At 40.4% G+C, this 23787-nt stretch overlaps 1 protein-coding gene across 1 annotated transcript; it reads left to right on the top strand.

Annotated features, from left to right (window-relative positions):
- The first annotated feature begins 5863 nt into the window (after positions 1-5863).
- On the top strand, positions 5864-12584 carry NDUFB8 (NADH:ubiquinone oxidoreductase subunit B8). Its single transcript, XM_060769232.2, has 5 exons — positions 5864-6004; positions 8427-8553; positions 10224-10323; positions 11113-11268; positions 12006-12584. The coding sequence occupies exons 1-5, from the start codon at positions 5908-5910 to the stop codon at positions 12096-12098; spliced, it is 573 nt and encodes a 190-aa protein (XP_060625215.2). The 5' UTR covers positions 5864-5907; the 3' UTR covers positions 12099-12584.
- Positions 12585-23787: the final 11203 nt, after the last annotated feature.

Raw genomic sequence — 23787 nt, 5'->3', positions numbered from 1 at the left:
ATGTTCACAATATTCCTATGTGATTTCTGACGGTAACTCAGAAATAGGGTTGATTTGGCATACTTTATTCCTGACAAACCCATGCTGAATCCCATAATCAATGCATTACTTTGCACATGCTCATATTCTGGCAGGTTAATAATGTGCTCTAGGTTGTAGGCTTTTTCGAGCTATGTTCTAGAGGCATTCTCTCCTGACATTTCCCCTGCATCTATGGCAAGCATCCTCAGAGGTTGTGAGGTGTTCTGTGTTCTAGATTTTTGTTCAGTAGGTGTTGGTTTGCAGTTGCCTTGATCTTCCTTTTAATACTTGTTTTATATGGGGCAACATTTCTCCATTTCAAATCTGCTATCACTTCACATGTTTTTCAGGAATGGTCAAAGATTGTAGAGATAGCACCAGTATACTCCTTCAATATTCTGGATTGTAATTTATTCATTTTCATGATTTTGAAGACTTTAACTTTTTTAAAGGAGCCAAGTTCTTTTAAAAGTAGCTAGGTGCTTTTTAAACTTTCTCATAATTTACACTGACTTTCAAGTACCTAATTGTAATATAATGGGGCTCTCCAGCAGATTCTATATTAAAATAATCACACAAACTTTTAATGCTACGTTGTTTTCAGAGGCAGGGGCAGATTCTGGGGGTGCTTGGTATGATTATTAGACCATAATCTTTCTCTGTCCGCTTCCACACAGCAGAATAAAATCCCACATTATCTGCTTTGAACTGGAATATATGGCAGTCTGGACTCAAATATCCCAGTTCAAAGCAGATATTGTGGGATTTTCTGCCTTGATATTCTGGGTTATATGGCTGTGCCAATCTCTGACCAATCTCTAATGCTACACGTATTTTGGTATTGTTATTTAAGGTTATTATTACAAAGAAAACAAGTTGATTGTCTTGGACTGTCTGAGGTGTGTGGTTGGCTGTTATATCCCCAACTATTCTATGTAGTCTTACTGGTGTGCTTATAACTAATGTTGATATTATAGCAAATGGTTATAATGATAAATAATAGAGAGTGAAGCTGAGTTTATAACAGAGATCGTCACAGAGATATTTCCCATTACGCCTAATGTGAATAACAGGCCAAAAAAATGAGAATCACTATTTCCGTGTTTAGATGATAAATAAAATGTAGAATTCATTAATGTTAATATTGATTTTATCCAAGAAATATATCAACTGTGCTAAGAAAAAGAAATAAATATGAAAATAAGCCTATTGCTTTAGCTGTTTATTTTTCCCCAGCCTCTACCAGGACAGGATAATTAGATTTGGATATTAACTTTAATAATATTGATACCATTCCAAAAAAGCCATTTGCATAATGAGGTGAGATGCAAAATGGATCTTATTTGGAATTGATCCTTCAGTCCAATAAAATGCTACCCTGTAAATTCTCATTAATGCTGCTAGAATATGCCACTTGGAGTGAAAGATAACATCAATGGCTCTTTTCAGGCTTTTAAGTCAATATTATTATTACACTAGCTGATTAAATCAAATTTATTTTAGCAAAAGGTGGATGGGGCTGCTGCCATGACAATAGGGGTGGAGGGGGAGGCACAGAGAGATAACTCAAACCAGCATCTGTTCCTGGCCACAAAAATAGCAAATATTCAACATGCTTTATTTAAAACTGTGGGTTTTGTGTTACCGTATTATTATTTAATATAGTTCTGATAGTATCAAACCCAAAATAAATTGCATCCAACCATTATAAACCTCAAATTTTCTATGATATTATACTATAACACCAATAGAATCATAGAATCATAGAGTTGGAAGAGACCTCATGGGCCATCCTGTCCAACCCCCTGTCAAGAAGCAGGAATATTGCATTCAAAGCACCCCTGACAGATGGCCATCCAGCCTCTGTTTAAAAGCTTCCAAAGAAGGAGCCTCCACCACACTCCAGAGCAGAGAGTTCCACTGCTGAACGGCTCTCACTGTCAGGAAGTTTCTCCTCATGTTCAGATGGAATCTCTTTCTGCTGGTTGAACAATAAAAATTTGGCCGGAAGTAGCCACCTGCTTCTGAGCATAAATTGGTAAACACAATTTCACAATCTGATTTACATACACATTTAGAACGATTTCTCCTGTTTTCACAATCATAATCAATTTTTCCAGCTGCTGAAATTGGTTGAAGAAATTAGAGAAAACTGTGATAGGGCAAATTGGGAGGACAAACTGGGAAACTGGTATTTATGTCCCTGATCCGGAGTATTAATTTAAGACAAAGGCTGCTCATGGATTATGATGAGTAGCTACTCGAAGGACTAAAAATGGGTGCCCAAACAATGTAATATGAATAAGGTGCATGAAGCCTGTCAAGAGCCTATTGAGGACCCAGCTTCATTTTTAAAGCATATTTGTACAGATTTCTGTACATTTACTAAGCTGGACCAGACAGTCCAAAAAACTTCAAACTGTTGCATGCCCAGTGGTGCAGTGGGTTAAACTGCTGAGCTTCTGAACTTGCTCATCGAAAGGTCAGTGGTTCGAATCCAGGGAGCAGGATGATGAGTCCTCCTGGACTCATCGCTGAACGTGGAGACCCAGATATCTGCATTGGCCCGGAGGGCCTTTGTGCAATTAAAACTTGTGCACTAACTGCGCCTGTTCCTGGAGAAGCCAGACCTGGCCATGGTGGTACTTGCCTTAGTTACATCCCGTCTGGAGTACTGTAATGCGCTCTACGTGGGGCCGCCTCTGAAGATGCTCGGAAACTTCAGCTGGCCCAAAGAGCTGCAGCCAGGTTGCTCACTGAAGCTGGCTACATCCTGACTATGAACCTGCTCAAATATCTGCCGGGGAAGTCTTCCTCTCAATCCCACTTCTGTCTCAAGCACGGCTGGTAAGGATGAGAGCCTTCTTGGTGGTGGCCCCCAGCTTTGGAATGCCCTCCTCAGGGAAATTAGGCAAGCCCACACACTTCAATGTTTCCAGGGGGAACTGAAAACATGGCTTCTCAAGCAGGCCTTTGATAATGGCTAAGAAACCAGCTAAAATAGATGACCAAACACATTGATATTGACTCTGGCACTTATAAATTGTTTTGTGGCTGGGAGGTTCAACATGATTACACTGCCAATGTTAATTAGTAGCTATTGCTGCATTTTATTGAGTATTTTATTTAAAACTGAGTTGGATTTTTTTCCAATTTTTGTGTTGTTTTATGTTAATTTGGTATTGTTACTGTCACAAATATTGATGTATTTTATGTGTTCTTAATGGCACTATTATGTGCTGTTCTGTAAGCTACCCCAGGTCTCTTTTGGGAGATGGTGGCAGGATATAAATAAAGTTATTATTATTATTATTATTATTATTATTATTATTATTATTATTTGAAACACAACAATGAGGTTAGATCAGCCTCCTCGCTAATGGTGTTTCGAAGAAGATTAAAAACTTGGATGTTTGAACGGGCATTCGGATAAACAGTGCAATGAATGTGATGATTACAGGAATGGAAATATGGACGACGAATTGGATCACGACTCTAGTTATGAGATGTATTGTGTTGTTTATTGTTGTGTCAATATTGTATACTATGCTCTTATGGTTTTAAATTGTATATCGCTGATTGATTTTTATCCTTGTTGTAAACTGCGTTGAGTCGCCTGTTGGGCTGAGAAACTGCGGTATACAAGTAAAGTAAATAAATAAATAAGTCCACAGCAGACACTCTGCTGGCTGTTGAATTGGATCACAGTTCGGACCCTTCCCAAGTGTTTAGGATTGTGTGATGTATCGGTGAATAATGCATGCAGATCCCAGTAAGGTGGCCTTTTGCAGCTGGCAGATGTTAATTTTGTCAGTGTTGATTGTGTTTAAGTGCAGGCCAAGGTCTTTAGGCACTGCACCCAGTGTGCCGATCACCACTGGGACCACCTTGACTGGCTTGTGCCAGAGTCTTTGCAGTTCGATCTTTAAATCCACATATTGTGTCAGCTTTTCCAGTTGTTTCTCTTCAATCCTGCTGTCACCTGGGATTGCGACATCGACGATCCATACTTTGTTTTTTAACACGAGTGTGAGGTCAGGAGTATTATGCTCCAAAACTCTGTCTGAATCCGGAAGTCCCAGAAGAGATTGGTGTGTTCATTCTCTGTAACATTTTCCGGCTTGTAATCCCACCAGTTCTTTGTCGCACGCAGATGGTATTTGTGGCACAAGTTCCAATGAATAATAATTATCATCATCATCATCATTATCATTACAGGGAGTGGGCAGCTCCACTGGCTGCCAGTCTGTTTCCAGGCACAATTCAAAGTGCTGGCTATGTTCTTTAAAGGCCTAGTCTGTTAAGGTCCAGGCTATTTGGCTGACCACATCCCCTTGTATGCACCTGCCCAGGCCCTGAGATCTTCAAGAGAGACCCTTCTCTTGGTCTCATTCCATCTCAAGCTTGGTTGGTGGAAACGAGAGAGCAGGGCCTTCTCGGTGACTGCCCCACAATTCTGGAACTCCCTTCTTCCAAGGAAAGCCAGAACAACCCCCTCCCAGCTGTCCTTCTGGCAGCAGGCTAAAACCTTTTTATTTGGTCAGGCTTTTAAAGAAGGTTTTTAAAAAGATATGAAGGGGGGGAAGGAAGAAAAAGAAGGGATGAAAGCAGCAGTCCCTGCAACACATGGGCAACGTTTTGTTGTTCAGTCGTTCAGTCGTTTCCGACTCTTTGGGACTTCATGGACCAGTCCACGCCAGAGCTCCCTGTCGGTCGTCACCACTCCCAGCTCCTTCAAGGTCGATCCAGTCACTTCAAGGATACTATCCACCCATCTTGCCCTTGGTTGGCCTCTCTTTCTTTTTTCTTCTATTTTCCCCAGCATCATTGTCTTTTCTAAGCTTTCCTTTCTTCTCATGATGTGTCCAAAGTACTTCATCTTGGCCTCTAGTATCCTTCCCTCCAATGAGCAGTCGGGCTTTATTTCCTGGAGGATGGACTGGTTGGATCTTCTCGCTGTCCAAGGCACTCTCAGAACTTTCTTCTGGCACCACAGTTCAAAAGCATCTATCTTCCTTCACTCAGCCTTCCTTATGGTCCAGCTCTCACATCCATAGGTTGCTGGGGAATACCATTGCTTTAACTATGCAGATCTTCATTGCTAGTGTGATGTCTCTACTCTTCACTATTTTGTCAAGATTGGTCATTGCTCTCCTCCCAAGAAGTAAGCGTCTCCTAGTTTCCTGGTTGCAGTCTGCGTCTGCAGTAATCTTTGCACCTAGAAATACACAGTTTGTCACAGCCCCCACGTTTTCTCCCTCTATTTCCCAGTTGTCAATCATTCTTGTTGTCATGTATTTTATCTGATGAATTGTTGGCATCGAATTGTGCCGGTTGTAAGCCACCGAGTCCCCCCTAGGGGGTTGAGAAGGGCGGGATAGAAGTGCTCGAAATAAATAAATAATAAATTGTTGCCATAATCTTGGGCTTTTTTGATGTTTAGCTGCAACCCATCTTTTGCGCTTTCTTCTTTCACCTTGATTAGAAGACTCCTCAGCTCCTCCTCACTTTCGGCCATCAAAGTGGTGTCATCTGCATATCTAAGGGTTGTTAATGTTTCTTCCAGCAATTTTCACCACAGGGCAACGCTAGTAGTGAATAAAAGGATGGCAAAAATAAATAAATAAGATAAAAGTGATCTGATGAAAATATCACTGGGAACTCATGTGCACAGCAATGTGGTAATTTTGTCCTTCTGTTTCTACCGTACTATGAAGGGACGAGTAGGTCCTTCCAGTTTTACGCCTAGCCAGCCCAGGGCATCAATGCTCTTTGATGAGCTGTAAGAAATAACTTCTCCTTCGTCTGCGCATGCGTCACGCGCAGGCTCCTCCCCCCCTCCGGACTTCCGGCCAAGGAGCGGCGCTGTTGGTGGAAGTAGGCGCGATGGCGCTGTCGGCGGTTCGTCGCGCGGTGCGGCCTTGGGTTGTGCCAAGGAGCAGCTGGGCATGGAAGGGGGCGGCCCCGCTCGGCGCTCGTGCCGGTTCGTAAGTAGGGGCAACCGGCGCGTGGGGGAAGGGTCTCTCCTCTCTGGGCCGCTCTCAAGAGAAGTCACCTTGGCAAGAGTGAAGGACACTCCATATGAATCACACTGAACTGCCCTGAAGTTCCCCATCCTCGTTCTTTTGGGCCCTTTCCCTCAACAGGATTGTAAGCTTAGGGCAGGAGAATGATGGGGACTAAGCAGGAAGGCGGGGGCTCCTCGGTGTCCTATAATATAGTAGTATATGGCAGTGTGGAGTCATATAGTGCAGTGCCATGAAACTGCATTACAGGCAGCCAGAGTTACAAACTCAGGAGTTTCAGAAAAATATCTATTTCTGTTTCATTGACTATTCTAAAGCATTTGATTGTGTGGATCATAATAAATGGTGGCAAGAACTTGGTGGGATGGGGATACCAAATCACCTTGTCTCTCTCCTGAGGAATCTGTATAAGGACCGAGTAACAACAGTCAGAACTGACCATGGAACAACAGACTGGTTCAAGATTAGGAAAGGCATATGGCAGGGTTGTATACTCTCACCCAAACTATTCAACTTGTATGCAGAACACATCATCCAATGTGCAGGGCTTGATGAATGCAACGACATCACTAAAAGACTGTACAGAACTTATTTCATATTGCTTAATTTTGTGACTACTGTGAATTGAACAGTCTAAGTTTCACAATTTACCTATTTGTTGGACTTATTCATTATGTTATCTTTATAAATAGAGGGAGAAAACATGAAGGCAGTAACAGACTTTGTATTTCTAGGTGCAAAGATTACTGCAGATGCAGACTGCAGCCAGGAAATCAGAAGACCCTTACTTCTTGGGAGAAGAGCAATGACCAATCTCGATAAAATAGTGAAGAGTAGCGACATCACATTAGCAACAAAGATCCACATAGTTAAAGCAATGGTATTCCCCGTAATGGATGTGAGAGCTGAACCATAGGGAAGGCTGAGCGAAAGAAGATAGATGCTTTTGAGCTGTGGTGTTGGAGGAAAATTCTGAGAGTGCCTTGGACTGCGAGAAGATCCAACCAGCCCATACTTCAGGAAATAAAGCCTGACTGATCATTGGAGGGAGGGATATTAGAGGCAAAGATGAAATATTTTGGCCACATAATGGGAAGACAGGAAAGCTTAGGGAACACAATGATTTTGAATGGAGGGTGGAGCTATTTTGCAGCCTTCCCTGACATTGCATTAAATAAGGGGTGTCAAGCTCATTTTCACCAAGGGCCATGTCACCCTGATTGTTACTTTCATAGTTGAAATGTGCATGGAGAATCCATGGATAGATACAGATGGACAACTATATTTTCTTACATAGTTTGATGATCCATCATGCAGACTAGGAATAATTGGAATTGCAACCCCACAAGACAGGTGGCTCTGGGTTTGAAGAAAAGTTAAAGGACATTTTGAAGCAAGACATCATCTCCACAAGCCTTGTCTCTAAACTCAAAATGCCTGGTATCCATACTGACCAGGGGGACATGGCAGCTCATAGAAGGCATTTTCCTCTCATCTGGGCAAAAAAGGACAAATATGGCTTGCTTATAGTAAAACAAAATTTAAAACATTAAAAGTGAGACAATAACAACCTAAACCATCCACATGTGTATTGCATATACTTGCTGTATTACTTTAGTTACCAATGAGGCCATTAGAGAAAAGCTAGGTACAAATGACAAAAGGTTAGATGGTGCTAAATGTTAGACCAGATGGTAAAAGAAAGGATGCGTGAAATGACAATGTTGTTTAAATGTCATAACAAATTTGTCCCTCTGATAAGTGCACTGCTGAACTATTATTTCTGAAGTAATGAGCTCAAAAGTTTCAATACAGTATGACCTCGTATTCCTGAACAAACTGTGGAAGCTAGGAATTATAGATAATAGCAAATCCTATTACTATTAACAATTTATCCTATTGCCATGAAAAATTTATGTAAAATATTTCCATAGAAGCACCCTGGAGAACCTAGAAAATTCTTAGAGGTACCGGTCCCACAGATACTGTACAAAAATATGTCCATCCCTGTCCCATCCAAATTTGTATTGTTCTCTCAGTCAGTAATCTACATAATAAAATGGTGTCTCTTCTGTATTCTCCCTGTACTTGGTGGGGGGGGGGGGGGGGGGGCTTCTCCATGGTTGCTGTGAGAGCTTAGGCTAAACTGTTGTCCTTCCTAAGACCTTTTTATTTGAGCAGGCTTCTGCATACTTTCTGGCCATTGCAAAATAACCTTTTCACCAATTTAGGCCTAGTCTTAGGAGAAAATGAGGGGTGCTTTGAATGTGACTTTCCTGCTTCTTGGTAGGGGGTTGGACTGGATGGCCCACAAGGTCTCTTCCAACTCTATGATTGTATGAAATCAGATAAGTAAATGAATGTTGTTTCTATCTCCAGCTTCGGACTTGACCAAAGACATGCTTCCTGGGCCTTATCCCAAGACTCCAGAGGAAAGGGCAGCTGCAGCACGAAAGTACAACATGAGGGTGGAAGACTATGAGCCATATCCAGATGAAGGCTTTGGGTGAGTTCTGCTTCTGCAAAAGGAGAAAATGGTGTGAACCAGATGAGCTTTTGAATGCAACCTGCCCCTCAAGGCATAGTTTTAGAAACAAGAATGCTTATTGTATATACTCATTCATCGGTTGATCTAATGTACATTAGTTGAAGTAAGGTTCTGAGGCCATAATTATGGATTTTGTTTGACCCATGGATAAGGCAAGGATAAAACATTGGAACATTAACAAACAAATATTTTCCTCTCCTTTTAAGAATATGTTGTGAATAAAATAATGGGTGGAATATTTTATCTAAGGATTTTATTATACCATGTTTCCTCAAAAATAAGACACTGCCTTATATTTATTTTTCCTCAAGAAGACACACTATGGCTTATTTTCATGAGATGTCTTGTTTTTATTAAGTGAGGTACAACAATCTACATTTATTCAAATATAGTTAAGTCGTGTTCTTCTGGAACTGTTGCTTGTTGGTGCTGGGGGAGAGAGACTGGCCTTGCTGGGCCCCAACTGGGCCTGGCCGGAGGAGGCTAGGAGAGCTGGGAGTGGTGGTGGTGACAGCGCACATGCACGCTGAGCACATGGGCCTAAGGAAGCAACAAAAGGAGGAGAAGGAGGCCTAGCGCGCACGCTCCTAGAGCACTTTGTTTAGGCCTAAGGAAGTGGAGGAGGAGGAGGCAGCCTTGCTGAGCTCCAGCTAGGCCTAGGAAAAGGTGAGTGGGACTGGAGAGAGAGGGTGGAAGATGCCTGGAAAGGAGAGAACTGCGTGCCCCAATGCACCCTAGGAGGCCTTGCTGCGAACCTTATACTTCAAAACTTTAAAAAGGAATTTAGAACTTACAAAGGAGATGAGTAGGGGCCCTTAAAGAAAAAAGGAGGGCAGTGAACACTTATCGCTATGTCTTATTTTCAGGGTATGGCTTATATTGCACAAATGCTTAGAAATCCTGCTATGGCTTATTTTATGGGTATGTTTTATTTTTGTGGAAACATTGTAGTAGTACAGGATTAATTTAAATGAGGATTTAAAAAATAGCATTGTTTAAAGTGTGTCCTTTTCAACATCACTTTAATGGAATGAGATTTTTCTAACACATCAACAATGAACTCTATGATCTCCATTCATTTCTTCCTTTTTCTGATCAAGGCAACAGCCCAGGGTCTCGTAGTAAAGACAGCCTATTTAAAAACCTAGCTATTAACCAGATATTGCTTACTAGTTATTCCAATATATTTTCAATCACATTTACTAAAATTGGCGCTATCTGATTAATCCATGTTTCTGTTACTGGTCGTTTTATAAGAAACAAAGGCAAGAACGAGGTACAACATTGCATAAGAACTGCTCTGCGGCATGTAGAAAGAAACATAAGATCTCTGTGTTATAGTTAGGATGTCTTTTACCCAGTGAATTTGAAATATGCAACTATAAATCGGCTTTGCTTTCACCAAGCAGTATTATGTAATTTGAATAGGAATAGTAAAATGTAGTCTGACTTGTAGAACTTGCAAACTTCGGGGTGGGGAGGTGGAAACAAGTAAACTAACTGTGCTAAGAAGTGAATCGTTTCCATTCTTTGAGATTATAAATTATTACAATTGGGTATTCTCTGGTATTTACTTCATCTTGCTCTTGTACACAAGTTTCATGGTGAACTTCTTATATTTCCCATAGTTATGGTGATTATCCGAAACTTCCTGACCGATCCCAGCAAGAGAGAGATCCATGGTATGATTGGGATCATTCTGACCTGAGGCGTAACCATGGAGAGACAGTAAGGATGTTGAATTTTGTTCTGGGTTTCAGCTATTTAAGTTTGGAATCCTGATATGCACGTTACAAAAATGATAGCCTGTGGCTAACCTAGTGTTACAGTGTGTTTGAATCTGATCGGATTGTGGTGTTTTGCCGAATTACAGAATTGATGGTACCAAACTCAAATCTTTCTGTAGCCCAGCAATCATACTTCAACCTTAGTTCCTCGGTATGTTTGTCACACTCCATTGACATTTAAAATATCATATCCATTTGGTAATTGATGAATTGTTGGTATTCCAAATATCTGCTATCCTTCCAAGTGCCTGATTTTCAGATTCCTGTTTTTGTGTGCATTGTTGTCATGTGCTTCAAGACAACACTAACTTATGGTACATCTTGCAAAATTTATTTAGCTGATGTTTACTCCTGCCTTCCTGTAAGACCAAGAGAGTATTACATACCCAAGGTCATATCATGGGTTTCTGTGACTAAGTAAAGATTTGAACTGTGGTCTCCAGCAATCATGCACTATACGCGCCGGTTGCCCCTACTTACGAATTTCCATCTTTTCATTTCTCACTATATATATAATGTTTTCAGGTATGTGATTATTTTTTTCTGATAATTTATAGCAAGTCTATCCTCATTGTGTTCATTGGTTTTTTAATGTTGTTAATTATCACTTAGTATGTAGTATTAGTTGCTAATGTTCTCCAATGTTCTCTTATATTTATAACCACAAGAGAAGTCGCAACTATGTATGGTCAATGCGTAACAGTATCTCTCCCTGTGTTCTTTCAATCAGATGCACTGGGATTTTGATATGTTTCTTCGGACACGGGTTGACACATCTCCCACACCAATATCCTGGCATATCATGCGTAGATACCTCTTTGGCTTTATTGGCTTCATGCTTGTCATGTTTGCCGTAGGCGAAATGTATCCCTCCTACCAGCCTGTGGTGAGTTCTGAATTGGTATTTATTCAGGGATCTCTGTCGCTACCTTCCTAGTCTCAGGTACTTGTGTAATTGTGGAAATCAAAATATGGTATTTCTCCTTCCCTAAATTCAACTTGAGGTCTTAATGCAGTGTTGTTCAGGTTGAGGAATCACAAACTGCTGTTGGTAGACTGGATTTCTCTCTTTCTGCCCCATCCCAGTAAACAATCCTGATATAACTTAAGAAAGCAACTTAGAACAACTAGCTTGGCTGCTATGGGATCCCGGGCAGGCAAGATGAGGTTAAAGCCTCTTTCTTCCCCCAGAAAACATATGGAGTGGTCACTGTGTTGGCCATGCAGCAAAATACAACAAAATCTACAAAACGATTATTTTTCTTCCCTTAGTCATCAAAATAAATATTGCTGCCCCTGTTATTCTAATAACAGCATGAGGATAGCAACCTGATGACTGAGCAGCTGGGAAAATGTAAGGTTGTTCAACTGTATTCTTTCAAAATGGGACACTCACTTTCCCCCATCTAGTCTTAAAATGGGCAATAATCTTCTGCATGTCCAAAAGACCATGAATAATGAGCCTGGCCTGTACAAATGGTACTCTGGGACATATTCAGTTTTAGAATGGAGCTTTATTGGGGAAGGTACTTGTTTGGATTTTCATTCTGTTCAGACTTTCATTCTGAGATGAATTATGTTATTAGTTCATTTTTGTTGTTTCGTGTCTCCTTTTCTCTGTAGGGACCAAAGCAATATCCCTATAATGACCTCTATCTGGAACGAGGTGGAGATCCCAAACAGCCTGCACCAGAAGTCAAGCACTATGAGATTTGAGAACAGGAACTGCACCACCTTTTCATCCTCTATATTTTTAGAACTACTACTGGGCATAACTGTTGTTTTGAATGTTCCATTGATGGGAGTAGTAACATCTATGAGAAATTAATTTTCTAATCTCTGGTATCCCTAAGTGATGTGGAAATAATTGTCCCTCTTTACAATCTTTCACAAGGAACTTCCTTTACAACATCTTAGGGCTAAATCCATTTGCTTGTCCCAACTGGAGTAGAGCTGCTGAATTGACTACTTCTCTCTTTCTGCCCCATCCCAGTAAACAATCCTGATACTTACTGATGAGTCAGTGTTTGTGTAAAGTACATTGATTCTTTGGGTTTGTGCTAGTTGTGATAAGCACTTGGATTTAGATCCTTTCCTGCAAAACTCCCAGCTCATATGAAATCAGTACATGGAGTATGGTACATATTAGGTGTTTCTAATGTATAAAAAAGGGCAAATAAACAGAAAAGCTCATACAAAGAAGTAATGTTGGTTCTTACTATCTGTTGAATTATATGTGAAGAAGAACTATGTGTTTAGTCATGACATATCCATGGAGCCCTTTCTTTTACCATTTATTTTATTTGATAGAAGTGAAAAACAATAACACAACTAAAATAAAGTGAATAAACACATCATAAAGTTACACTTATACTAAAACAAGACTAATGAACAAAGACTAGTTTACAGACCTCTCTCTCTGCTGGTTTTCTAATACTAACTAGTCCTCTCCCTGTAAATAATATTACATAGTCACACTTCTAAATTTAATAACCTGCTGTAAACTCATAAATTCCACAGGTAATGACCCCCACCAAAAATAATTGTTGGACAGATTCTGTAAACCCCAAATATCTCTTAAAATAAATATTCCTTCTTTACCAGCCTAGGCCTCTTCCACACAGCTGAATAAAATCCCACATTGTCTGCTTTGAACTGGGACTCAGATGTTCCAATTCAAAGCAGATATTTTGGGTTATATTGCCTTGATATTTTGGGTTACATGGCTGTGTAGAAGGCCTCCTGATCAATTTATCCATCTCAGTTCACAAATACTTGTTAGCTGTTGTCAAAAACTCTTGTCTCCAGTCTTAAAGATGGATCTGCATCAGGAAACAGTCCAGAAGGCCCTCTTCCTCTCTTTCATTTCCCCTTTGATATATAATGTTTTCATAACCAGTCTCCCTCAAAAGCTACAATGTTAGCTATTGCTTTCTATACAAATTGTTCTGTTTGATCTCAAGCCAGACCTGTTGATAAATCTTGTCAATCCCCTTACTGAAGCCTTTATTTGAAGCCTCCAGAAGGGTTTCCCCCCAACCTTGCTGCCTGCTTCTGAATTCCTGTCTTACCAAGTTCTGGTTTACCTGATTTGCCTTCTCAGACAGCTTTGCCAAAGAGATATCTCTTTGTTTTCCACTATGAATTCTCTCATCAATCTCAGTTCACCCAAAATTTGGGTTAATCCAATTGAATCCAATTCCAGCCTGTCCATAATTAGTTAGTTTTCAGATTGTCCTTATTTTGAATTGTTAAATTACACTATGTAGCATGATTTTGTTCCTAGGTTATAAATGTCATTTCCTAATTGGTTCTATCGTAAAACATGGGAGTTTTTTAAACTGCAAAAACTTTGTTTTCGTGCAACATCCTTTACACATTTTACTATAATTTTTCAATGAATATTACATCAAGTCTTAACCAATTCAACATAGTTTGTGGCAGTCACAAAAACTAAGTTTCTGGAATGTAACTACTTTCAAAGTAAGTACTGCATAGTTAAACAGGAAATAACATTTTCAGACCAGGAAAAGAACATTTTTTAAAATTTTGTTACACTGCTAAACACAAGATGGCAGTAGAGAACTCTATATATCTCTCTCCCTATCCATCTTCAATTGTTTTTGCTGTTGCTAAGCTACTAATTTTCACTGGGAATGAATGGCATTCCCCAAGTTCAAATATTCACTTCCGGTTTCTTTATCTTGGGAACTTCCTTTTGTTTTGTCTTCCAAGACAGACAATACTTTTGCCATTTGATGAATTTGTATATCAATCTACCCCAAAAATTTTATTAGACTTGGCATTTCTTAAAAAGCCTTTCTTTAAAGTAAATCGGCATTTCGTAGGAGTTGGCACTGTCTGTATCTAGCTGCATTTCATCTCCAGATAACACATTTAGATTACTCACATTCAGCACAGAAGTTACAGCCAGTTGCAGTAATTTCCTTGGAGTACTGAGTTTTTGCCCTGGACCGATTAGTTAAAGGGGTGTTTTTGTGTCAAATTTACCACTATGACTAGATCCACCTGAAAATGTCTCAGCTGCCACTATTTGGTGGTTTTAGACTAGGGTTGTACACAGATTCAGAGTGGTTTGTTCCCTTCAGCCAATCCGGAGTGGTTTGTTCCCAAGGGCCCAGCTATGGGACCACATGGCAGCCGATCACGGTTCTTCCTCCCCTATTCGATATCATGTGGCGCACAAAGATGATGTCTTATGCAAGCTGAGTCTGCTTTCTTAACCCTGTTAAGGAATCCAGTCTTCCTTGGAGGGAAGAAAAGAAAGGGTCCCAGGAAGGGTGCTTCCTTAACCCCGTTGCTGAAACCCAGGATTCCTTGAAGAGAAAAAAAGAAAAGAGTTCCAGGAATGGAATGGGGTACCTTGTAAGTTCCCCATTGCCGCCAATGGGCTGGATCTAGCCGTATTTTTCAGCTGCGGACCGAATACACCTATCCGGCTACCCAACCATTTTTAGAGAATTAATTTGCTTCCCTGTCCTGAGCCCTAATGTTCTAATTCTAATGATAACACTGGTTACCTGCATCTGGCAATGGTTTTAGCTCCATGCCACAAAATAATTATAATCAACAACAACAAAAATGATTTGACAGAGAAGGAGAATCAAAATGATCGATCATTGTGATTAGCTTATGAGGAAAGGTCAGATTGATCAACACAGAGGAAAGGCAGGTGAGGTGAAATATGACAGTGATATAAAATTGTGCATGATATGAAGAAACGTTTTTTTCTCTCTCAATACTAGAACTCCGGGTACTCCACTGAAATCATATCGAGATTTAGACCAGATCTGTGCAGTGCAATTCACTGTCACAAGATGTAGTTTTCACTACTCGAAACAATACTAATGTGGTCAACATCATTAAGTACTACTTTGTCTTTGAACCCAATACTACATTGCTTTATATCAAAAATTTCAAAATCTTACTGGGGACTAGCAACAGCCCTGTTTATTTTCCTCTTATTTTGGATTTGCCTACTCAGTAAAGCTGTTTTATTATTCATGATGATTCTTTACCAAATGAGGAAGGCTAATGGCTAACAAGGCATAGAACAGTCTCCTTTGGGAACATTTAGTCAAGAAAAACCAGAACCACTGCAACTCAGTGTCCCCATGTTCTTTATCAGCCAATCAACCTTGATGGATTTCATGGTTGATAGTATCAAATACAGCTGAAAATCCAAATAAACCAATAGAAACTCACATTGTCCAACTTCCATTGTAGGTTATACATCAAGACTATTCTGGCTGAATTGCCTATGGCTCCAGTGAGCATTGATCTGCCCTGGTTTGAGCCTGTTGGTGTCACACCAATTTAGATCCAAAATCAACTGATTCTCAAAGAAACTCAGTTTATAAATGTTGTGACCTAAACTGAATGAGGAGGCTTTAATTCTCCAGGTAAACACTCAAAATGCAGATATAACCAACTAGTCAAGTCTGCCTACAGGCCTTAACAAGAAAGTGTTGGCAGGCGAGCACGTTGCATATTATTGGGAGTCCAGCATGCATCGGCAAGAATGTGTGTATGATGACTTATTTACAATATAATACTATAAATAGGTGATATGTATGAAATCTGGAGCCCTTAGTAGCGCAGTGGGTTAAACCGCTGAGCTGCTGAGCTTGTTGACTGGATTCGAACCTGTGACCTGTTGGTCTTCAGTCCTGCCGGTGCAGGGGTTTAACCCACTGCGCCACCGGGGGCTCCTAACTTTTGAGTTAATACTGATGAGTATCTTGGAATAGATGTTAAAATCCTCCAACACAATAAATTTGGCAGATAGTAACACCACTTGCAATATCACCTCCATCAGATCTGGCATGGAGACAGCTGGGCAATGGTTTGGACAATCACTAACAGAATCCTCATTCTGTCTTGTTGCCCCATTGACAGGTCTTAAAGATTGTCAGAGTATCACAATAAGGAATAGACTCAAAAATAAATCTCTGGTACCTCCTCTCCATTCACACAGTATTCCATGTGTTCTTACTAAACAATGGTAGTGTGGTATGATTACTTCCCTTGATCTAGACTATACTTCTATTGGTACAGCCTAGAATCACATTGTTTTTTCTTAGCTGCTGCATCACACTGTCACCTACAGTAATCTAGAAGAGTGGAAAGGGATATGTTTTACTTAGTACTTTAGCCTTCAGGAGCTAAGATCAAATAAGGTGGTAGAAGCAAATTCCAGATTAAGGGCATGGTTAATGGAAGATATGGGAGCTTCCTTCACAGCCTCAAAGCTTTAACACAGAAAGCATGGGTGGTATCAACTAGTACAGATGTTTTGATGACAAAGTGTACCAACATTACAGTTACATAAGTTCGACGCCACTTTAAATATTATGGTCTCATCCTGTTTTCGGTTTGTCTGTTTTATACCCTGCCTTTCTCATAGAAGGAACCCCAAAGTTATGGGATCCTGGGAATTGAGAGCACAGGGTCATGAAATTGTAGTCCCACTCTGCTGAACAGCAATATTCAAGAAATCTCATAGAAAAATTACCTCAGATTGTATCATAGAGTTGGAAGAGACCTCGTGGGCTATCCAGTTCAACCCCCTGCCAAGAAGCTGGAAAATCACATTCAAAGCACCCTCGACAGATGGCCATCCAGTCTCTGTTTAAAAACCTTCAAAGAAGGAGCCTCCACCACACTCTGGGGCAGAGAGTTCCACTGCTGAACAGCTCTCACAGTCAGGAAATTCTTCCTAATGTTCAGATGGAATCTCCTTTCTTGTAGTTTGAGGCTATTGTTCCATTCTAGGCTTGAGGGCAGCAGAATAAAAGCCTGCTCCCTCCTCTCTATGACTTCCTCTCACATATTTATACATGACTATAATGTCTCCTCTCAGCCTTCTCTTCTTCAGACTAAACATGCCCTGCTCTTTAAGCCGCTCCTCATCGGGCTTGTTCTCCAGACCCTTGTTACCCTCCTCTGAACACATTCCAGCTTGTCAATATCTCTCTTCAATTGTGGTGGCCAGAATTGGACACAATATTCCAGTTGTGGTCTAACCAAGGCAGAATAGAGTGATAGCATGACTTCCCTGGATCTAGACACTAGACTCCTATTGATGCAGGCCAAAATCCCGTTGGCTTTTTTTTGCTGCCACATCACATTGTTGGTTCATGTTTAACTTGTTGTCCACGAGGACTCCAAGATCTTTTTCACACCTACTGCTCTCGAGCCATGCATCTCCCATTGTGTATCTTTGCATTTCATTTTTTCTGCCTAAGTGGCTGTTGAACTTTATTGTGTCACTGTTGAACTTTATTGTGCACTGTTGAACTTCACAAAATGCACCGAGATAGGAACTATGGCAGTTAAAGTAGGATTTGTTGTTCAGCCAGCAGATCTTAGCTATGTCCCACAGTCTCACAGACAAGAGTAGAAATGAACAGAAAAATCTTTACTCTTAATAGCAGAGCTTAAACACAAACTTGCAATGTTGCATACAAAATACAAACAGTGCAAGAAACTTACATAGTCTTTGTAAGTAACAAAAAATAAGATGTCTTCATCTTAAGTCAAATGAGAAAGCAAAACATAAACCTTGAGCAAACAGCTATTCTACCATAGCCTCCTTTAAAGTAGCATAATGGCTTCTCTCCCACCTGCTCCTCAGAGCAGAGCCTTTGAGCATAGATCTTCTCAGAGAAAAGGCTCTCCAGAACTGTATTCTAAAAACCCATACAGTTATACCCTATTGGGTGTGGTCCAAGATTGCTGGTTGACCTACATTACCAGCTGCACATAATAATTACCATCATAAGGTTTTTCTTCAACATACATACACTTGGTCCTGCTACAACTTACTGTAACAGAATTGAACTGCTATAATGATATAATATGGAGACTCTGTATGTCACTGACACTGTTTTCCTCATCTTTTTGCACTAGCTTGCTTAGTCCCAGCATGCCTTGCTTGCAGGGCCTTCTACCAAGAAGGACTCTTAGCTCTCCTCTTAAATCAAGTGGGACGGCTTCAAGTGGGGTTGCTTGGCTAGCTGGATAAAAGCGTATTTGAACATACACCTCTTGTTTTCGGTGATGTGTGTCTGTCTCCTTCCATCTCCCTCTCTTTCTTTCCTTCCTCACAGCCAATTGTGTCTATGAGCATGTCACTTTCACTCCAAAGGGCAACATGTCTGAAAGATAACATGGTGTTTTCGGAGTGGATTGGTGTGTGTATTTTTGATGAACGCAGAGGGGGCTGGATTGTTCAGCAGCATGGGTTTGTAAAGGCACTTGCTCTGAGCATAATACTTGCACTAACTTCTATTGAAGGAACAGTGTGAGTCCCTGAGAAGTCCTTTCCCAAAGTGTCTTTGAAGCCAAGAACCCATTGAAAGGAAGAAAGCCATGAAGAGGGGATTAGTTTGTTCAGCAGCTGTGAATTTCAGTGGGAGGTTGATGAACTCCAAAGTCTTTGTTTAATTTCTTCCCGCTTGTAAATGGCCCTGCTGGAGGGAGAGACCCACAGAACTAAACAAGGAGGAATCCAAGCAGCAGGGCGCTGTGTACCCGCCACAAGGACTTTTCCCAAACACTTTTGGAAAAGGTGTTGTGAAGAGAGCCATGGGGATTAGCATGTGAAATTGACTTTCCATTGATTCCATCGAGGGGAGGGGAAAGGGAGTTGGTTGTCTCCTTTATTAGACTTTTGTTCCCTCATTTCGCCCTCTCTTCTCAGCGCCTATTAAAGAGGCTTTGATTGGGAGGCAGCTGGTTTTGTGCTATCTTGTATGAGACTGACCACCTGGGAAGCCAAATGTAAATATTTCTCCTTGCAGGAATGCACCTTCATTAAGAAGAAATGAATATGTGGAAGCAACCAATATAGGAGCACAATGACCCCACTGCCTTTGCCACTGAGAAGCCTGGTGCTCCGGCTGACCTGAGGCTGTCCCTGGCCTACTGTGAGGGCTAGTGTGTTTTGCAGCTGTGCTGCCGCCATTTGCGGCACAGAATGGAGGGGAGGAGAGGGGAAGGAACGTCTGGGCCGGCTCTCAGCAGAGCGCCTGCCATGTCTTCTGTCACCAGCATCGAGTGGGACCAGGACTACCCCTCACCATGGAGCGGCTGGAGCCTGCAGGCAATTGTGTTAAGATGGCAAGGAGAGAAGAGATGCAAACTTTTTGTTGTCAGGGCCAATGTACAAGGGTTGAATTAAAAGTAATGCCTCCACCTTCGTTACTTGGGTTTGGATGGAAATATTTTAATAAATCAAATGCAGAAATAATCCTTTGAATGTACCCTTTAACTAACACTATTCACTTTTCCACATAATCACCAGACAATTGGATACATTTCTGCCAACGATGAACAAGTTTTCTGAAGCCATCACGGAATAAGTCGACACTCTGTTTCCGCAACCAGCGTCTCACAGTTCTCTCAACGTCTTCATCACAAGCATAATGATGTCCCCGCAGATCTTTTTTCATTATCAGGAACAGATGGAAGTCAGACGGTGCTAAATCTAGACTGTATGGAGAATGTCGTACGGTGGTGAGATCCAGTCTCTGAAGTTTCAAGTCTGTGCACTTTCATTTCAGGCATCAGCATCCTGGATATCCATTATGCACAGATCTTCCGATAGCCAAGCAAAGCAATAATGTGACCCACATGTTCTTGTGAAATGCCAATTATGCTTGAAATTTCTCTCTGAATGACACGATGATCGTCCTGAATCAATCTGTCAACCTTTTGTTTGTGAAACTCGAAGGTGGAGGCATTACTTTTCATTCAACCCTCATAGGGCTGATCTCATACTTGTCCCTCTTTATCCATCAGGTTATGATAGAGTCTTACTTATCCAACATAACTGGGTCAGCAGAATGTTGAATAAGCAAAAATGTTGGATAATAAGAAGGGATTAAGGAAAAGCCTATCAAATGTCAAATTATGTTATGATTTTACAAATTCAGCACCAAAACATCATGTTTCCAACAAATTGACAGAAAAAGTTCAATACACGGTACTGTTATGTACGAGGGTTGAATGAAAAGTAATACTTCCACCTTCGTAACTCCTCGACAGATGGGAGTACTGGTATGTGACAGGTACTGGCTGGTTCAGTAGACTCTCCTCTACAGTTCCATTTTGGCAGGAAGCCTTAGCATTGAACGATTGTGTTGTTAAAGTGCGAAGTATGGAACCCTGGCCAGACGGTTGGTCAATGCGACTTATTCTTGACAGCAGAAAGTGTCACCCCAAAGGAGATTCATCAGAAAATGCAAGCTGTTTATGGTGATCATGTTGATGCGAGTACTGTGTGTCGTTGGGCAAGTAAGTTTAAAGATGCTGAGGTGGGAACATCTGACTTACGTGACAAACAAAGAGTTGGACGTCCTGTGACAGCAACCACTGAGTTTCACAAGCAAAAGGTTGACAGATTGGTTCAGGATGATCGTCGGATCACTCAGAGAGAAATTTCAAGCATTATTGCTCCAGATCTCAGAATTTCATTAACAATTACAGGAGCAAAAGGAAACTCTTAAACTTGTTTACTTTCTTTAGTGGAACTATCTACTGCATTACACTTTTAAATGAGCTCACCAACTATTTGCTACCATCTTTTCCTGCTCACTTGCAGTTCTCAAATTGATGTATCTGTAGCAAATTATAACTTACTCCATAGCGGAAAAAGATACTTCATCCTACATCTTATCCTACTGACAAGCTGGGCCTGAAATTACTAATGTGCTATTGTAATTCAGCATGTCCCTTGCGGCTTTTTTAGTTTACTGTCAGCTCAGAACAGCAGCTGGGACAACAGTCTCTTGTGGCAATAGCTGACTCCCATTTCTGCCAACTCAAACAAAGGTTAAGCCATTCAGTAGTGGTCAAAAGCAATTGGTTTAGCGGTTGGAGGAGCTGCTCCTGCTTGAGTCCTCCAACCACAACTCACTGGTCTGATTAGGAAAATGAGTAGTGAGTGGCACCAAGAACATAAGATGTAGACAGTGCTCAGAGAAAATATTCCTTTAATTATTTCCGGAGGGCTTTTGTTATTCCAAAGAGAGGCTTGGTGCCCAAAGTCATTCTCTGCCTGGCGGAAAGTAAAATGAGATGAGGCACAATAATACCAGGAGCAGGGCTTTTGGGAGGCTTGGGGACAGAGTCCATCAGGTCACATCATTCAGCCTTCAGCATTGATCTCATGATCAATCCACCCCATATGACCAGTCCCTACCTTGTACAGTAATATTGGATTGTGACACAAGAAAACAGTGTAAGGAAGTCCTTTGTTCCTTCCTCTTTTATACAGTCAAAAGATTGTATTTCTTGCATTATATTTCTCATTTTGTACATAACACCTGCTCATTACTATCAACAGCTATCACACTCTCGTATATTCTATAACAGGTCATAGGAAGTTTATTAATTTTTACCTTAAGGGTTTGTATTATAAAGACTTGTTGGCAATCCTTGTAGGAACTACAAGAGGTTGAGATGGTGAGAACTTGAGGGGATGAGCGGGGATGAGCCCAAGGACTGATTTCACAGATATTGTGTTAGAACATGGTCAGCTCTTCTAGTAGAAAAAATATCCAACTTTTTCCTATGACTAGAAGAGACACTAAGAACCATTTTGCAGCAATCTGGTTACCATTTTTAATGTACAGTAATTTCAAAGCAGTATATTTCACAATGTCAACATGTTACAATTATATAAAAAGTTACAAGCAGTTTAATTAGTTCTCAAATGATCAAGTTTTACTAACCATTCTGAGCCAGAAACAAATCTTTAAAAAAAAAACCCTGCAAATTATGTTGCAGGGTCCCCATCTTGTAAATGACTGAAGCTGGAGGTTGTTTGTGCACTGGGAGAAACATAGCAGTAATCATTAGAAACTCAATGTTCTACCCTTTGTAAGAGTGTAGTTCATGGGCTCTTCATAGTTGCAAAGTTATAGTGATTTCATATCAAGTCCATTTTTAAAAATATTTTGTATTTTCCTAAACTGGCTAATCAGTTGGATTGTAGATCTAGCAGATATTATTAAATAATAAATAATAAATATTAATCTATATAAATAAAAATGTAATGTTTGTTTGTGGGATTAACATAACTCAAAAACCACTGGACGAATTGACATCAAATTTGGACACAATATGTGTATTAGGCCAACGAGTGACCATCACTCATAAAAACACTGAAAAACACAGCAGAAGGGACTTAAAAAGCCAAAAAACAAAAATTACATTACAACACATGCGCAAAACCACACACACACATATATACACATATACACAAATATATACACATGCATATATACACACATAAAGCACATACACACAGAGTGGTCCACAGCAACACGTGGCAGGGGACAGCTTGTATATTATAAAAACTAAATATTTAATAAAAATAATATATATAACAGATGAATTATTTATCTATAGTGTTCCTGTGTCTCACCATAAAATTGACCTAACTATCAGGTCTTTGTCAAAGGCTTTCATGACCATATTTATCTATAGATATCAAAAGCCAAAGTTTGTATGTATGTATCACAAAGGCTCCGTTGTGACTGGATGGATCTGGAACAAACTTGGCACATATATTCTTAATTATCCAACTTAAAATGTTTATGAGGCTGCAACAAAAAACCTACCAAATGTGTATAATTAATGTGCGAAAGAAAGTGAAACAATGTATTGTCGATGGCTTTCATGGCCAAAATCACTAAGTTACTGTAGGTTTTTTCGGGCTATATGGCCATGTTATAGAGGCAGTCTAGAATGCCTCTAGAACATGACCATATAGCCTGAAAAAACCCTACAAGAATGAAAGTGAAACAGACAGTTTTGCCCATCCCTATTTTGGACAGTTTGAAATGTATTTCTTTATCGTTATTAAACACAAGCGCACACACAACCATAAAACACTTTTTCACAATATAAAACAGTATAGCCTCAGTTCAGTCTCGGATCACAAATTACCATACCTTAATCTATATTACATTAAAGCAATACATTGATAACAAAAAAAAAATGAAACAAAAACGGGGAAACAGGTTGAAATTCTAATCATCCTCATCTATCAGTTTACAACATCTTGTATTTACAAGCTGCGATCACCAGAGGGCCTGTCCTCTAGTTCATCAAATGGTATTTTACCATCCACTCGTAAAAATAAGCTATGTGTAATCTTACTCTTAGTGATAATAAGTAACAATAGAGATCTTCTTGACCATCATTCGTTTTACCATGATTGGGAGGAATGTTCCACAGTTACCTCCAATCACTGAATAGATAAAATAGCAGAATTCGCCAATGTGTCTCTCGTTCTTCCTGCTGAGAAGGCCAACAGAGTACCTGAAGATGGTGCTTTGGTATACTTCCCCCTCTCCCCGCAACGCTCTGTGCA

Source organism: Anolis sagrei, chromosome 3 (assembly GCF_037176765.1).
Source record: "Anolis sagrei isolate rAnoSag1 chromosome 3, rAnoSag1.mat, whole genome shotgun sequence".
Lineage (NCBI taxonomy): Eukaryota > Metazoa > Chordata > Lepidosauria > Squamata > Dactyloidae > Anolis > Anolis sagrei.
Note: the sequence above shows the minus strand (reverse complement) of the source record. Positions and strands in the feature narration are given on the sequence as shown.